General features: G+C 30.7%; 1 protein-coding gene across 1 annotated transcript; it reads left to right on the plus strand.

Annotated features, from left to right (window-relative positions):
* On the plus strand, positions 7,968-16,321 carry LOC105160880 (cytochrome P450 90A1). Its single transcript, XM_011078383.2, has 8 exons — positions 7,968-8,574; positions 9,457-9,606; positions 10,074-10,328; positions 14,790-14,879; positions 14,989-15,067; positions 15,176-15,285; positions 15,391-15,524; positions 15,773-16,321. The coding sequence occupies exons 1-8, from the start codon at positions 8,044-8,046 to the stop codon at positions 15,876-15,878; spliced, it is 1,455 nt and encodes a 484-aa protein (XP_011076685.2). The 5' UTR covers positions 7,968-8,043; the 3' UTR covers positions 15,879-16,321.

The raw sequence follows: 19,935 nt of genomic DNA on the forward strand, positions 1-19,935 counted from the left end.
CTCTAGATATATCTATCATTCTCTCTCGTCCACACATACACACGCATGACTTTTGACCACATGCGATATTTTAAGCTATAAGAAAGGGATAATTATATTCCAATCCCATAAGATTTGGTGTAATTATACGTAATATTTTTTTATTTAATTATATTTAGTAAAAATTTATTAAATTTATTGATATTAAAACTGACTATTATAGGTTAAACAATTTTTCTGGATGAAATTACCCTTATATAATGAAGAATTTTGGATGCGTTAACGTGTGAACATATATGAGAATTTGGTCATAAAAAAAATTATTTAACCTGCTATAAGTCAGTAATAAGTCAATTGAAATAAATATAATTTTTTTTAATACTAGCAACTTCAGTGAATCTTTACTAACGAGGGACTTATTTGTTAGATAAAAGCAAATCTCAGAGGTACTAGATATAATTTTTCAAATCACAAAGTTTGTATGTATAATTACATCAAATCTCATAGGAGAGGAGTGTAATTATTCCTAAAAGTAAATAAAATGAATTTCTTTTTTCTTTTCTTTTTATGTAGTTTATACTTTTTGAGATATTCAACATATCCAATTTATTGAACTTAAATCCAAATTTGATATTTTTTTAAGTGTTAATGAGGAATTATTATTAATTGAAATAAATTGATTATAATTATTTTTGTTGAATATCAATATCTAACAAGGTCCATTACGACAATCAAACCCTAATCAATAGTATCAAATAAACTAAATTTAACCAACACTCGTTATTACATTAGACAACTACACCTACTATGGTTCGAACACATAATTTTAAATGTCATGAGGCCTCAACTTCATCAATTGAACTAGATCTAATCGGCAAATTTAAATTTAATATGTCAATAACAAATTCAATTTTTTCATCACACGTGTGAATATTTATGTTAATTTATACCAATTTGTAAAATTATCTTATTATTATTTTTTAGATAAGTGATGGAATTTTATTTCAATTAAAACCATAAAACTGTTCCGAAACAGAGCATCTGGATCGATTTTATTCATTATTTTTTTAATATTGAGATATTATTTGATTTTTTTAGATATCAATATAATCATATAATTATTAATTAAAAATGTAAATTCATAATAATTCTACCATACATATATATAATTAATTTATAATAAATATATATACGTGAAATTATTTTTCCTCAATTTAGTTCCTCCATAAATGAGTGAACTGCATGCCGTGGTCCTTCATAATTAAATTCTTCCAGAAATAACAAAGTATATTAAAATTAATTGAAGAAACATTGATTAATTATGAAGTTTACGGCTCTGAAATTAACTTATTTGAAGGGTGTCAAGTACGTAACTATGCATAATTACTAGGGCAAATTATATTTTTCGTCCCACAATTTAGATTTTATATACTTTTAATATTATTGCATACATAATTCTTTGAAAACAGTCTCATAATTTAAAAAAAATTCTTATTTTCAGTCTTTTTGTCAACTTTCATTAAAAAATTGACATAGAAAATTATGTGTAAGTCGCGTGGTCGCTTTCTTCGATTATAAAAAAATAACCACCACGTAACTTTTATGTGATTTTTTTTTTCCGATTAATTTTTTAGTGGGAGTTGGCGGGATGACTGAAATGGAACTTTTGCAAATTATGAGATTTTTTTGAAAAATTCTTTAAACGATTAGATTGAAAGTGTATTGTGTTTAAATTATGAGACAAAAAATACAATTTTTTGCTAATTATTTTTTCGTATACACATTATTTGTCACACACATACAAATATTATATATGCTTCTACTTAAACGATTTTTTATATGTTGATGTGATTTGAAACTCAACTGGTGCCATATTATGTAAGTGATTGTCCGCTCTGACTTCATATCAACCTCACAATTTTATCCTGAAAAAGCGTCTGATTAGAGAGAGCAGGTCTTGAGAATTATAAACTACTTAAATCCCTCGTTTGCCCTCAATGTGTGACCTTTGTCTATATCATATATATAGCTATACTATTATAAAAGAAAATCTTTTGCAGTACTATTTTTTAAATACCCAAATCTACCCTTAAACTCATTTCTTTCCTTCAAACAAATTTGGTTTGAATAGTAATTTCAAAGTTTTTTAATTACAAATCGATGTTTTTTTTTTCTTTTTATCATATTTTTTTTCTATCTCTATCTCATATTATAATTTTTTTATATACTTGCGAACTGCATGCACGAGAACTAGTATATATATATATACATAATGGGAATGGGACTTTTGCGAAAATAACAAATAATAGGAGTTATAGAAATAGAAGAATAAATGGTAGGAAAATAGGGTGATGTGTTCAATTATTGGGAACTGAGGGACTTGACTATATTTAGAGGACCCATTTTTGGAAACGAATAATTGGTCTGAACATCATCTTACACACAGCAACTGAAAGGTCATGATCCGGATCTGCTCACTCAGTTTGAACAAAGAATTTTCATTTTCTATTCAACATATGTCTGATTTATTGATATAGGTAAATATAAAAACAAATTGGACTAATTACAACTTCAGCTTTAAATAAAAAAGAATATATAATTTTAAAAAATATATTATCTTTTTAACACTTTAATTGTGTTTTCCCCCGTATGAAAATATTACTAGGCAAGAATTTATTCTTAAATAATAAAAAAAATTGCAAAACAACCCCTTGTATAAACTTTTAAGAAAAGAAACTTATTGTATCTTACATCGAAAACTGCCTTGTCCTTTCTTTACAACTTTTTTTGAGTTTGGATTTTATTTTGTTTTTATCTATCTGTATCTTTCGATGGAAAATGTTGCATTTAATCCTAAAGAAAAGGCTAATGTGGAATATATAATTTAAAAATATAATCTTTTTACTAATTTAAATTTTTAAATAGAAAATATATAGATCATATTAGAAATAGGGTTAATTGCATTTTACCCCCTCTAAACTTTTAAGAAATGAAGCTCAACGTGTCCAACGTCAGAGATCGTCTCGTCCTTTCTTCAAAAGTTTATGTATTGCATTTCTTTTTTTGAGTTTAGAGTTTTCTTTATCTATTAGTATTTTTCGAATAAGATTTGTTTAATATAACCCTAAAGAAGATGATAAAATGAAATATATAATTAAAAAAATAAATTCTTTTTAACAATTTAAACTTTAAAATGACAAGTATATAGATCATATTAAAAAGAGGATTAACTGCATTTTACCCCATGTAAAAATTACTAATTAGGCAACAATCCTCCTTAAATAAAAAAAAAAATTGCAAAACGAACTCCAAACTTGTAAAGAAGAAGCTCATCGCCTCTCACATCAGGAGTCGTCTCGTCCATTTTTCAGACGTTGAATAGCCGCGTTGCTAGTTTTAACTCGGAAAATTCTTTTTGTCTATTAGTACATATTTTTAAACAGGTTCTATTGCATTTAACCCTAAAAAAGAGGATAAAATGGAGTTGGGGGAGATTGGTATGAATTGATTGGTCCCCTTATCATAAATAGGTGTAGGATTTGTTACGGATCTTGTGGTCCGTTTCTGCATGAGATGTGGCCGACTTGGGCATACTGTGCGGTAGGCCTACGCCTCTACACTACTTCACACTCCATCCCAAGATATCAATATCTAAATTCAATGAACTGTCGCTTTTCCAGCTAATCAAATTTGATCAATTTTTTACCTTCTTTGATCAGATGAAGGATATGATTTGATCTTTACATGAGTTGTAATGTCATTTGTATGTGTTTTTTTAGTACCCATATTCACATGGTAGCATATATTCATGTTGATCCCATTCTTATTGTGATAAAGGAGATAAGATGATTGAGTTACTTTTCTTAAGTATATTTATCATACATTATATCTTTTTAAGGATAAATCTATCATACTCCAGTCAAAATATATACTACTTCTATGAGATTGAGCATCGATCCTAGACACTACTATTTAGTTCAGTTTTTGGGAACAAGATCACATACTTATTCCAAGCCACTCATTTGAGGGATTGATGATAGGAAATGTTTTTTAATCTATTTAGGTCTGATCGAACTAAATTAGTTGCATATACTTGCCACGTGATTGGTCACTTCCTTTGAACTGTGCACAAATCAAAATAACATGTGTATTACACTTGCAGTATAATTGGTTCCTGATGATAGTGACACATATCTCATATTCGTTGTAAGCCACAAGACTTCTCCTCCCTAGTGGTCCGAATTTTTAAGGACAAACCACTGAAGCTTATGTTAAAAGCAATAATAATTGGATCTCATGAATCCTAATCACGTCACACACGACATCAATTATATAGTACACAAAGTAAGTATTCAATTTATTGGGTTAAGTGAAGCTTCAAGATTTGTGATTAGATGGTTTTGATCAGTAGAAAATTCAAGTTTGGATCCAACTCGATCAAACATGAACTAATTATATGTCAAGTGCAATACAGTTCCTGTGTAATTGGTATACACTTTAAGAAAAAATGATTGATTTGATTCGGCCAAACCTGACTCGGGCGAGAATTTTTCGAGATTAATTTAGTAACTGCAACTTAAAATACTAATAATTTTGTAATGAAAGTGATATGTTGTAATACATTCAACATTGATTTTTATCATTCTAAATATTTCTTAGTATTTTAAATGTAAATACAATCTCTGTCCCAATTATATAAATAGCGTTCAATTGTCTAAAATTTTAATAAGTTAATTATAATTTTTTGTAGTTCTGATTCAAATTTTTAAAAAACCAATCTTCTGAAATTCTAAGTGAACATGGTTCTCCCTTCCTCTACCACCACCCATCCTCCTGCTCTGTCTGTCTCTCCATCTCTTCATCCTCCCTTCTCTACCATGACTGCCTGTTCCATCTCTTTCCGTACCCAATGTTGTCCATAGCCATTTTTGACTTTTCCCCTTCTTTTCCTATCTTCACCTTCCTTTTTCTTCCTTCTAACTAGGTGTTAGCCTCTTGAGACGTCGCTATGTCTTAGCTCAGCAGGCTCGTGCACTAGATCACTCGGCAGTGGGTGCTGGCATGGGGCGGCATAAGGTTGGTACAAGGTGCTGGTGTCATGACATGGACTGCCAAGTAGCATATGGCACAAGTGATCCAGAAATATGGACAGATTGGAAAACGTTTGGTGATGGTGTATGACTTGGCAACACGACAGGTGGGTGTGTGGGCCTTGGTGATGGTGTATGACTTGGCACCACGATGGGTGAGTGTGCGGGCCTTAAGTATAGGATGGGGCGTTTAGTTGGTTCTTAACATTGTGTGGACATTGTTGATTATTGTCTCGACAATATTTGGTTAAATGTTATCAGGTATTGCAAAAAACAATGGACGAATGAGCATGATCCGTGCACAAGGGTGATGTTGGGCGCCAATGTGAGGGTGAGACGGCGTGCAAGCAACACCTAATGTGCGGGATTACTTAGCTGGATAATAGACGATGAGTGCGGCAATACCTGACATACAGGATTTCTTGACAGAGTGTTAGGTGATGTTTGCAGGATGGCTAACAGGAATTGCACATAGTCGATAGGTTCTGGTAGACTGTTGCTATTGCCAAATCTTAATGATTGGTTGTAGGTTGAGGCAAGGAACGGTTAAGGCAAACATGTGAGGAGCATGTGCAAATATAATTTTATAAAAAGCACGGGATAACTTTTTAATTAGGTCTAAATTTAGGGTGTGTATATGTAATTTACCAATTTATTTCTTTATTTATGATTAACACAAGTTTAAGGTAGAGAGTGCAAGCTGAAAAAAGTGGAAAAAGACCAAACATAAAATAAACTAAAAAAAAGGATTTCTCTACGTACATAAACTTTCGAGATCTATTTCCACATGCTTATTTTTTATTGCTAGCTTTTCTACAATTGTTTAATCCCTCCCTTTTTCTTTTTTTGAAACATAAACATACTTTATATATATCGCATTAAAAACTTACAAAATATTGCTATAATTATTGCTATCAAACTACACCACTATCAGAAATAGGATTAATTATACTAATTACGACCATCGGGCTCAGCGTCCCAAACACCTTCCCTAGTGTTTACAACGGATTAGAAAGGTTCAGTTGACTTAATGTCGCTAGTAAAACAATTCGATTGATGTTTGCATAGCGTTTAAGGGGAAAAAATATCCAGAAAATTTCAGCGGACCATTTCTGATAGTGCTACATTATAAAAACTACATTAGTGCTACATCAGCATCAATTTAACGAATTTACTAACGACGTTGATTTGACATAGTTTTTAAGTCGATATCATTATAATGTAAGAAATAATTCAATTCCCCCCCCCCCCGCAATAGGAGAAAAATAGTTTACCATTCAATACATTTAAATATAAAAACTAATCAAACACGGAAATACTTTTAAATTAAAAAATAAATTCAAAGAAATCAAAAAGAAAAAAAAATAAACAAATACCTATTTTCGTGAGATTACTTTTGAGACCGTGGCATTTGTAATTAACTTAATTCCTCAAAAAGTTACAACTTGTACAAGGTTGGCAATAACTCCATGACCTCTATTACTCATAATTACATAGGTTAATTGTCCCATAAAGCACTCTTCTTCCAACAAAAAAATAAAATAATCCAACTGGAAAGTTATGTTCTGTCCAAATCTCAGAATCAGTCCCCCATTCCTGGGGTCCTAATCTGTCTCAATTCAACTAATTTCATAGTATCTTATTTTAATGTTAATATCTGCTAAAATCCTCTTTCCTTTTTTTTAAAATAAAAAAAATAATAATTGTGGATGATGACTACGTACATTCATCCCTTAAAAAACTAAGGGTTTGTTGCATGAAGGTGGTTGCATTAACTCCACTACAGATATCAAAGAATTAATGTTTGGAATATAGTAATTATTGGCTTACGGACATATATAGGATATAATTAATATGAAATAATTTTGCATTTTAAAAGTTTCGATATATGATTTTTAATTCAAATTAAATATCATTCCATATCAAGTTTTTAAATTTGAAATAGTTCTAAATTTAGAAAACAAAATCTTATCCAAATTAATCAGGTCTCATGACTTTAACACTGCAAGAAATTATGCAAAAAGCTATGAAATGTTGAAAAATTTCGTTATTCATGTTGGCAAAAACATTTAAAATTCCCCCCAAAATGTAACTAACAAATATTTTTGTTAGTAAAATTTCTAGCAAAATCAATAACAAAATAATTTGATATTAAAATCCGCAACGAACTAATTATCAAGGAAATATTTTTCTTGCTAACGTAAATTAGCAATGAATTTTATTATTTTGCAATGAATTTGTATTGTTACTAATAACATTATTTCTTGTAGTGTACTCAAACGAGCAATTTGCAACTGGTTTCGGACGAAATGAGGAATTACAAAAAATATGAAAAAATTTTATTCGAGTCAAGTTTGATAATTCTAATCAAACAATTTTGTTTATGACCATAATCCATCTGAACAATATAATTGCTTGCATTACAATAAATTTTGTTTATTACCATAATCCATATATTCTCAATTTATTAAATAGCAAGGGTTATTTAAATTAACAAATATATTAAGTGATAAGATTTTTATCTCCTCAAAAAGTAAGAAATTAAATTCAGCTAGATTTATATACTTGCAATATTTAAATGAAAAATGATAAGCAGTTACCATAAAATTGAATTGAATTTTGTATTCTAATTCCATACATACAATGAATATAATTAAATAAAGAAATTAATACATCATGATTTGAAATATAAAATGGAATCTGAATAGAATTGGAAGAAAAGGAAATAAAAATCAAGAAATCAGGCAAATACAGTAAAAAAGTAAGAAGGAAATTATGAGCCCCGACATTAATTTCGTTGGCATCCCAATCCCCTATTCCCTACTTCCTTTTTCCCTTCTGTTTCTACACAGAATTTTCCTTTCACAGATAGATACCCACCCGTGTGCTCCCATTAATGCACCCCCCACCCCCACCCCCCCCTCTTCTTCTTCACACTCTCTTTATTACTCAGTTTCTTGAGTTTTCAACAATCATGGAGTCATCACTAGCCATGTTTCTCTACCCTCTCCTCCTCTCCCTTTCACTCTCTCTATTCGTCTTCCTCCTTCTCCGCGCCACAGCAGGACGGAGGCGCCGCCTGCCGCCGGGGAATCTCGGGCTGCCCTTCCTCGGGGAGACCCTCCAGTTGATCTCCGCCTACAAGACGGAGAACCCGGAGCCCTTCATCGACGACAGGGTGTCCAAGTACGGGGCGGTCTTCACCACCCATGTGTTCGGCGAGCCCACGGTGTTCTCCGCCGACCCGGACACCAACCGGTTCATCCTGCAGAACGAGGGCCGTCTCTTCGAATCGAGTTACCCTGGTTCGATCTCCAACCTCCTCGGCCGCCACTCGCTTCTGCTCATGAGGGGAAGCCTGCATAAGAGGATGCATTCCCTCACCATGAGTTTCGCCAACTCCGCCATCATCAGGGACCATCTGTTGCTCGACATAGACCGCCTTGTCCGGCTCAACATGGATGCGTGGACCGGCCGGGTTCTCCTCATGGAGGAGGCCAAGAAGGTAATTCATTAATTAAAAATCTTGTAGCCCGAATCGGATTTTGCCAATTTCAATTAATTATATGGCAGATATAATGTATTTATTATGTGATTGATGTATAATAAAATCACATAATAATTACAATATATTTGTTATGTGATTGATTTGATTCAATTAAATCTGATTTAGATAAAAAAAATTGAAGAATGTGCAAATAATCCAGCATTAGTGGGCTAAATCCGGCGCACGTTAGAACTGGAATATAAAAATCTAGGCGCAGTTTAGAAGGCAATAGAGTTTTCATCTTGAGTGCATGCGTGATGATTTCATGTTAGTGAGGAGCACAAAAAAGGGAATTAAAAACCCTGATGGATGACTCAGATTCCCATTCATTCCCGGCCGGTTCAAGTTAGCATGACACACGCACACACGCGGGTGTGTGTGTGTTTTTTTTTTCTTGTTTAATATATAGTAAAATAATTATTGTGATTTAACTTTAGAGAGCAGAATGAACCCACACACATGTGCACGTAGTATGATCCATTTATTCTCTTTGCACCTTTATCCCATTACGCTTTGTTCTCTCATCATTCTATCTATGGGCTTACGAAGCTTCTAAACCCCCCAAAAAGACACAATGTCTGTCTGAAATAATTATATAATAAGTGTATCAAAATTATTTTATAATTAATTTAATTCGATCGATTTTAATTTGAATAAGAATCCACCCATATTCCTAGAAAATAGTCGAGTGATTTGGGCTCAAGATTTCTTGATAGAGATCTTGAGCTTGTGTGCACGTGAGATCAGTGTGTGTGTGCATATTTAAAAATATATATATAATAATAGTAAGGAAAAAAATAAAGAGAAATATTAATTATTTATATGTTTGGGTATGTGCAGATAACTTTTCAGTTAACAGTGAAGCAGCTGATGAGCTTTGATCCGTGTGAATGGACTGAGAATCTGATGAAAGAGTACATGCTAGTCATTGAAGGCTTTTTCACCATCCCTTTGCCTATTTTCTCCACCACATACCGAAGGGCCATCCAAGTACTTTTTTCTTTTTATTTATTACTTTGCATATATTGCAATTTTGGTATAGAAATTAGGTAATTTTACTTCTTTACGAATTTGTTTTGATGCTTTCGTTTTGTAATTTTAAAATTTCCATGTTGAGTACACAAATGGCCGAAAAGTGCATGTGTCGGCTTGATTCCGTGCACTTTTTTGGATATTTTTGTTCTCCTTATGCCAAGTTTTAGAATTACTGAATAAAAATTATTAAGATGCATTCGTTCGGGACTAAAGTTACAATACGGGAATATAATCAAAATTTGCCTTCTTTTACTTATATACCCTTTATTTGTTTTTCATTTTAGTTGTTTAGTTCTTATACCGTGAAAACATTAAACAAGGATCACGCCACGTCAGCCGTTGAATGGTTGACGGTGGTGTTGTCCATGGAGTGGATCTTTTGGATTTAAACTTAACTATGTGATATATTGATGAATTTGAAGGCTCGAGGAAAGGTGGCGGAGGCATTGAGCTTGGTGGTTCGGGAGAGGAGGAGAGAGAGTGAGAGAGGAGAGAGAAAGAACGACATGCTGGCGGCGTTGCTGGACGAGGAAGGCGGCGGCGGAGGCTTCTCCGACGAGGAGATAGTGGACTTTATGCTGGCGTTGCTGGTGGCTGGGTACGAGACCACCTCCACAATTATGACCCTCGCTGTTAAACACCTCACCGAGACCCCCCTTGCCTTGGCTCAACTCAAGGTGCTTTCCTCTCTCTCTCTCCTTTTTTTTCAAAAATTTTAACTCAAATCAGGTTAATATGATTTACATGCAACTTAAAAAAAATCACTAATCATATGAATACTATATTTTACTTGTCATATAATTGATTTAATTATATCAAACTTGATTTAAGAAAGAATCCCTTATCTACGTATCTTCCACTACAATAGTCTAGGAAATAAATAAATATATATTACGTTGCTGAGTAATTTGTAAGTATTATAGTTCTAATAAAAAGTTACGGATCTATGGAGACGACCGACCTAAATATTTTTGCCAATAAATAAAGCAAATTTCTTGTCCAAAGTATTCGATTAATCAAATTAATTAATTGGAATAAATATTCTAACTAATAATTAACAAACTGAATTAGTGTGATAAGACAATATAACAAGTATAGTAATATTTAATATAATTATTTATGTATCAATTAGATGAAATTCTAATTAATTTGTTTCATTAGGATAAAGTTTTTCCATTTAATAAATTTAAGGGTCCTATGTTGCATTTATTTCTTTTCTGCATGTTGGATCGTACTGAAACTTTTATTTTAAATTTTATTGTATTTTTATTTTATTTAATATAATATATTTATGGGTACAATATATACTTTTAAATAAAATAAATAGTATAACTTTTATACACAGATCGTATGTATTCTGAGTGTTGCATAAATGTTAGATACTAATATATATATATATATATATACATTTTTCGAATAAGTTTTTTTTATTAAGAATAAATTACATTGACACTTTTAAAATTAGTTTAAAATATACAAATATTTTCTTACATTTTAAAAATTACAGTTACACCCCTTAAAATTTACTTGTAATTATAATTATATTCACTATTAAAAACACCATTATTCAAAAACAAAATTACATGGACGCCCTATATATGAAAAAATTACATTAACAGATCTCAAGAGGTGTAGTTGTAAATTTATAAAAAAAATATGGGTGTTCGTATAATTTAATCTAATTTCGAAGAAATATCAATATAATTTATTTTTTTAGTAATTAATTGGAAAAAGAAAGGTATTATTCCGGGTGGGGCCCGAGACTCCCATGAGTATCCATATGGTGGCCATCCTTTCTTAATTTGGATCACATCCCCTTATCTACAATCTCATCCAACCAAATTTGAGGGGCAATTAAAATTAAATAATTCCATTCATTTATACATACTCTGTCCCAATAAATTTTATTTATTTCTATACTGTATAATAATTTAATTCCTGTTGTAAGTTTTATTTATAATATATTTTAAAATGTGGATGATTATTTATTATAGAATTAAATACAGTTGTCAGCCCTAAAATATCTATCTCACATCAATTACCCCTCTAAAGTATTAAAATATTTAAAAACACCCCTGACCTTTTATTTTTACGTTTGAAAAGTCCATTTTACTCTTATAAAAATTATTTTCTTAAAATAAAATTAAAGGTATCTAAAATGCCAAATCATCCTTTGTCGATTTTTTTTTTTAGCTTTACTTATTCATGAAACTCTTTTTATTATCGTAATTACTCTAAAGTACTTGGTTCTCACAATTTTTTAATTTCACTTATTTGTCAAACTAAATTAAAAATAAATTTATACATCTCTCTCTATATATATCTACTTAAAATATATATACAACTAATAAAACTAAAATGACCGATGAACTAATAACAAAAATAAACAATTAATACATATTTATAATAAATAGATATATATGCGATAATTATATAAAGAAAATTGAACTTTTAAAACTTTAAGAATTAACGGTCAGGATTTTTTTTTTAAGGTTTTAATACTTTAGAGGGTAACTGATGTGGAGTGGATACTTCGTAGATAGTAATTGTATTTAACCCACTATTATATACATTCAAAGATGACGTACCGACAAACACTAGTACTACTAAAAAAATATTATTTAAGAAGGGTGTAGGGTCCAGAATTGGGTGAGGGAGTACAGAAAACATTCTATTTGAGATGGATATCAAATTTATTCTAATTTTGTATGAGAAAGTATTTTTTTTTTTTTTTGGTAGTCATTACCTTCTTTAATTTATTATTTTGGAAATTATTACGTCTATAAAACTACTAATTTAATTTAATCCTTGCAATTTCAATTAAGTTTTTATTTTTATAGTACTTGTTTTTTTCTTTAAATACTTGTTGAGCTTCCGAGGTCTCAAAACTCGCACTAATTATATATATCTTTTAATTGAAATGAGGTTTTATTTATTTTAATAATAGTTATTTTTGCTTCGAATTAATTGTGAATAAACATTAATTTATATATTGATTATTGTGATCGATGATGATTGATATGTAAAAGATAATTATTATGTGATTGATGAACATAAAAACTATTAATCGAGTATTGTACATGTTAGTCTAAGAAACTTTTACTTACTAACTGTTTTGAAAAATGAGAAATTAATTATATAATATACACAAAATACTCGATACGAAAGTCTTTGAAAATTTATGATGAAAAATTATTAGAGGGACTAAATTAAAATTAATTAAAAAAATAAGGATAATTTTGAAATTAATTTGAAAAGTCAGGGACGAAAATGAATTTTACTCCTTATCATCCATTTATAAAAGGAAGAAATTTACGTGCAGGGCTTGCGACTCTGCACGTAAATGTGTTTTATAAGATATTAATTTTAAATAATTTTTTTATTTAATAAATTAAATTTTTAAATAAAGTGGTCGTATCGACTGTCAAGTTTTCTTACTAGTGAAACTATTATTTTTTGTAATAAATAGGAAAAAGAAATAGGGTAAATGTCAATATCGTGAAAGAGATGGTTCACCTCTCCAAACCTTACATGTTCACACGTGCACTTGTTCTGTCATATATCGACTAATAATTATAATGCCTTCCATTTCCCAATATTCCCTCTTTGCCCCTCCTAAATTATTTTATTCCAATTTTATATTTTTTATTCTTAGTGAAAGAAATTTTGATAATTTTAGGGAATAATATTATGCTCTATCAATACGTTTGATTTTGTATAAGAATGGAAGTGGGTGTATTTTATTTTTTTTAAAAAAATAATTTTTTAGAGAAAAAATCGACGAGCCTAGGAAAAAGTAAAGTGAAATGACCACCGGAAGAAATATGAATTTTTTGTTGTAGTTAATTATCATAATTAAAAATAAAAAGAATTATCGCAGTACTAATTAGTTATGATTGCACAATGGCCATTAGATGTTGTTTCTGTAGGTTCGGCCAAAATATTAGCTATAACTCCATGCTAAAAATTATGAGAAATATTTTTATCACAATTAAAATTATGCTAAAAATGCTGATGAATTATTGGTTAAAAAGTACGTCTTAGCAAACATTTGGAAAATGTGTTGAAAATGGTCAATTCTAACCATTAAATTTTATTTTTGTTATATACTTTATAATTGTTGTGTGGTGGAAGAGTGACTAATTTAATAACAGATATATTTATTTATTATGTGATTGATTCGATTCAATTAGAAATAACGTATTTAAGAGTTACTTCTTATTTTTCTAAATTTTTCAATTAATCTAACATATATAAAAATAAAACATAAGAATCCAATTTAAATAGAGGGATAATGTCAGTGAATCGGATTTTTTGCTGCAAACTCTCTCCATCTGTTATTTTATTTAACATACGTAAATTATACGTATAAAGATGATATTATATATTTTATTTGCAAAAAAAATTATAAACGTAATTGAGTAAAAAATAAAATAAAATTTGCAACGAAAAATCGGACACCAAAGGCCTAGAAATGTGTGAAGCAGGAGTTTAAATAGTGGGATGGTCAAAAAGTCTGGGAAACAAACAGAGGGAGAGAGGGGTATAGAATAGTCAAAGCAGAGCAGAAGAGAAAAGCGTGGTTCATTATTATTTTCCTCAGACAAACAACGTTAATTGTCGCAAGTGGCTCTGAATAACGCCAACACAACATATACTGCATGCCTATGTCTCAGACTTTGTCAGAACTCAACACTCCTAGGGTCACTTTCGGTATTTCCCGTTTCTCATTTACTGCAGGTAAATTGACCGGTTTTTTTTTTTTTTATTTTAAACTAGCCGCCATGACATGCGGTATTTGTATTCATATGATAAATAATATTTTTATATTTTATAGTATATTATAAATAAAAAAATACATATAAATTAATACATCATATTTTTAAAGGAAAAAAACAATAAAAAAGAAATCAATTTATGGGTATTAAAATATAACGATAAAATTAATGTTGCGGAAAATTTTTTTTATTTTCATATAGTATAGATATAGATTATATTGTGCGTGTGTTTTTAATTTATTTAATAGGCACATGCATGATGTATATGTATAATTTTTTTTAATTAAATAAAATAGATGATGTAATCATCGTGGACGTGTACGGCTGGATTTTGATGTCATCCCATATGTATGTTTACAGGAAGAGCATGATGAGATCAGGGCAAGAAAGGTTGAAGAGGAAGCAGCCCTTGAATGGGAAGATTATAAATCCATGCCTTTCACTCAGTGTGTAAGTTCATACAACATACCACACATTATATCTAATTATGGAAATTTTTTGTTCTTACTTAACCCTTTGATCGTCCGTCGTCCACTTTAATATTGGTTTTATTTTTCAGGTTGTGAACGAAACTCTACGAGTGGCCAACATAATTAGCGGTGTATTTAGACGAGCGATGACGGATGTCACCATCAAAGGTGAGAAGCCAAGTCGTTGTCATGACACTTGCGAGGACCTTAATAAAATAAATTACAATGAAATTAAATAGTAATGTTTTTTAATGTTGCATTTTGATTTCGTATTAGATGGTTATACCATCCCGAAGGGATGGAAGGTGTTTGCTTCTCTTCGAGCTGTACACATGGATCATCATCACTTCAAAGATGCTCGAACATTCAATCCGTGGAGGTGGCAGGTGCGTTTCTCTCTCAATTCTTTTGCCATTTATCGAACTTGTACACGTTCTTTTGTGTAGTTTCGGAAGTTTTACGAGCAATTGTGTTTGTGCTTGACCTTGCAGAATAGTTCAGGAACGAGTAACAACTCGATGAACGTGTTCACCCCATTTGGTGGAGGGCCTAGACGTTGTCCGGGGGCCGAGCTTGCTAGGGTAGAGCTTTCTGTTTTCCTTCATCGCTTAGTCACCCAATTCAGGTATAAAATTGTTCCTTTTCCCTTTTCTCATTTTCCCATTCAAGTCTTGCTCAATAGCTGAAGTTTGAAAACTCATAGAGAGGGCTGTCGATGCTGTCCATGTGAATTTATCCATATAGGCTGTCATGTACTGTTCCCACATAGACAGTACCGAATTTTCCCTCATATAGATCATGGATTCAAATTCCACTCTCGGGATGTCATGCATATCTCCTCACTTGACTCTCGTTTCTTGAATTTGAGCACAGTTGGATGCCAGCAGAACAAGATAAGGTGATTTTCTTCCCGACGACACGGACTCAGAAAAGGTACCCGATTATCGTCCGGAGGCTGGAGCCAGTGGAGGCCATGTAAAGATCGAGGCGTTTATGCAGATGGGAGGTCAACTTAGGAAGCAACTTTCTAGCCGATACTTCGACAATTGTAGTAATTAAATCCAATAAAACTTTGCTACTACAGTTTTATCATTAATACAAATGTAAATTTTTGGTTGCTATGAATTAGAGTTTTCCTGCTAGAGATCTGATCATCATGTACATTTTATTTAGTCCTAAGGAGAGATCCTCATTCAGCCTTCAGTTTTGCGTGACTAATTTTTATTTATGTGGGAAATATGCATCAAACATACATTGGAACAACCAGTTGCATTTCCCCCCCACTATGAATTGAAAGGGCTTGCAGAATTGCCCTTTCATAAAGGTTGTCTACTTAGCCCAAAATCGAATTGGCCCAATAAAAAATAGGGTTGATTCGATAATGTCTAGTTAGAATTGACGGATCTTGAGACCGGTCTAGTCTGGTGACTCAGTACCACTTGGTCTTAGATCAAGATTGGGACATGCCTATCGGTTTGGGCTAGTTGATTGGTCGATGTGGACCAATTTTATTTTTATTTTTGATGCTGTATTATATGTAATTTTTATTTTAATTTTTTAAGTTAATTAACTAGTAGATTATTTAAACTTTTGAAATTTTATGTTGATTCTTCTACATCAAAAGTTTTAGTATATTGAGTTTGGATTGAGCCTTCATCGAACTGGTCCATGAGTTGGTCTGAGTTTAAAATGGACTACCCTAAGAACGGTGATGTACAAGATTCTGGCCACCTTGAGCCGAAATGGTCCGTGCTCGTCCTGAGCCAACACTGCCAATTGTGCACCTTGAGACCAAACTGATGTTCTAAACTTCGTCCAGCGATGCATAGAAACTGTATCCTCTACTAGCTCGAAGCCCTGTAGGATTTTATTAACAGTTCACGACTTGGCCCAAACAATTTGATTTCGTGGGTTGTCTGCCCAAAATCAATTTTGTCGCAGCGAATCATTGTCGAGTACAATAACATCATGACCTTAGGCAATAATAATTATAATTAATATAATGATCACCAATATTAAATATATATAATTAATTAATAATTACTATTAAAATAAAATAAAAAGTCGATGGGTTTTGAATGGATGATTTAGAATTATGAGACCTCAACTTCGACAACTAAATTCAACGTTATTAGCAAATACTATTTAATCTTGTTTGTATATGTTTTATTTATTAAATACGAATGTAAATCAATTATTTTTCGTTTCAATACTTGTACTTTTGAATTTTCTTTATTTGGATTTTTTTTAATATACTGAATATTTCGTCTAATTAATCTAACAAACATCTATTTCATATTTATGTTCACTCTTCAAAATTTATATATTAAATATAAATGTAAATCAATTATTTTTCGTTTCAATACTTGTACTTTTGAATTTTCTTTATTTGGATTTTTTTTAATATACTGAATATTTCGTCTAATTAATCTAACAAACATCTATTTCATATTTATGTTCACTCTTCAAAATATCTTTTGTGAACATTTTTTTTTACCATTTCTCTAGCGGTTTTTAAAATATATCATTTTCTTGAAATAATAATTAATTTTATATAAATGATTGGCTCAATCTGGACATAAAATTAATTAAATTAGAACAACACATACTATTACAATATAATAACATCCGTGATATTAATAACGTTCGAATTCATGACTTTAGAAATAAAAAATTTCAACTTTACTAATTAAACTGGACCTGATTGATACCTTAAAACATTGTTAGGAACGACAAACTTGATCCACTATGAAGTTGTGATTGTAATGTGGACATCGTGGGTATGTGCTAAAAACCCCATTGTCCCCCCTCACCTAATCCACTTGTGCTAAAAGTTGTTGCTCCTCCATACTAAATAGTGAAGGCCTACTCATTTAGGTAAGTGGGTTAAACACCTTACTTGTTTAATAATACTTAAAAAAATATTATTAACTACAATATTAATAATTATTACTAACAATTATAGTAATTAATTATTATTAACTATTGTTAAACAAAACTAATGCAAAAAATTAGTTTATTTATTATGAAAAAATTATTTACCGCAACTAAGAGTCATGACTTTTAGCCACCATCGTAAAAACCACCATCAACAATCTTTATGTGACCTTGATTAAAAACTATTTGGTACGTCTATTTTTTATTTAATTATTGTAATTAGCCATAATTAAATGCTATAATTTTTGTAGTGTATAGTCCACTTTCAATCATATGAATATGAGTTATGTTTTTTCTACCGATTTGAATTTCGCAACGGTGTAAGAGATTTATGGTTTTGAAAGTAATATCCTGTCTCGTGATGGTGATCGAAATTAAAATCATCTTAATTATTTAATACCTTAAAATATAATAAAAATAAATAAAGAAAAAAGAAAGACAAGTGGGTATTAACTTTTCATGAATTGATTGCTGATCCTACAGATATTTCTGCAGTGCAGTGATTTTCTGAGCATGCAGGACAACTTTTGATGGGACCTCATTATCTTGTTATAGAACATGTTGTTATGGACAAATGCATATAGTTTTTGCAAGGCTAATTATATTTGGACTTTTTTAAAAATATGAAATTATTATTTCTCTCAAACAAGTTTTAAAATTACAATGAGGCTCCCTTCGAATTTTTTTTTTTTACAATTAATCCTCCTTTTGTTAGGATTTTATACGAAAAATATTAATATCACTAAATAAATTGTATAAAATTTTAATTTTATCCCTCATTCAACATCCCCCAATAATATTTTTATACTTGTAAGGAGGTCAACATAGTATATATAAAGCCAAAAAGGTGTAACTGTGATGAAATGTTATTCTTGAATCATAGTTATTGGTTAGAAAGCAATCGCTGATGAATGAAAAAACTATTCATCTTTTGGAGTGTTTTTTTACTTCCTATATTTGGGACAAGGTTAATATTATTGTTGAATCTATTTCTTGAAAATATCTTGTTTAAGTACTTCATCTAGTGCATCAAAAAATAGAATAACAAGGAGGTTAGTTGTAAACGGAGAATTGGCAAAAGAAGTATAAATATAATTTTGAAACTTATTTAACAAAAAGTGTAATTTTATATTTTAAGAGGGGTTTAATTGCAACTAATTTATTATTATTATTTTTAATGTAAAGTACATGTAATTCTGTCTGTTCCTTAGCAGTTTCTGGCATTATGTATGGAGTATGTGGACACATGATCTGTAGAACTTGCAAACAATATGAAGAAAAGAATTGGAATGAGCTGTGAAATTGGGGGTGGGTGCAATATATATATATATATATATATATATATATATAATGACTGCTGGTTGGCAACTTGCTCATCATGCCTTAGATTCTCTTCCTTTTCTCAAGGTATCTTATCCTGCAGCCAAACACAGCCTTGCATGTATTGTTTTATTGTGTAAACCAAGTGGAGAATTGATGTTTTGTGCCAGTTTTATGGGATATGGGTGTAAGAATTTGTGTTGTTTGAGGATCTTTAGTACAACTAAGCAATGGCAAAGGTGGGATTTGTTTAAGCCCAAGGTGCTAATTAGCCACTTAGTTGTCTTTTTTAATAAATTTAATATTATCAGAGATTATTTTTAAAGAGTCGAATCTTGTTTTTCAATTTTCCTTCAAGATTTGTCGGGTTGAGGATCAATAGGGTTATTATAGTGTAAAGTGCGTGTTCATAAGTTGCGTTTGGCTCGTTTTATATTCCATATGCATGAATGTAGGCCGCATTTATATTTTGATAAATGAGTGAATTGATGAAAATTTGAAATATCAGTTTGATGTGTATGCTAATACGAAGCATACGATGAATGATTCATTTCAAACAGAAATTCAAAATACTTTGTAGTACAAAATTACTGAAACAAGAACAGTGAATTTATTATTATGAATTTGAAATCTTTAGCTATAAATCCATCAGTCCAAACACAACATAAGCAAGAAATGAAATTTCTACTATTTTGCTGAAAGATTAGTTTTAGTTTTCTGTGGCAACAACAGAACTAGATTCTTGGCATGAAATTTAGTCTGTTCTCAACTCTGAATGA

This window comes from Sesamum indicum, linkage group LG4, assembly GCF_000512975.1.
Source record: "Sesamum indicum cultivar Zhongzhi No. 13 linkage group LG4, S_indicum_v1.0, whole genome shotgun sequence".
NCBI classification, from domain to species: Eukaryota; Viridiplantae; Streptophyta; class Magnoliopsida; order Lamiales; family Pedaliaceae; genus Sesamum; species Sesamum indicum.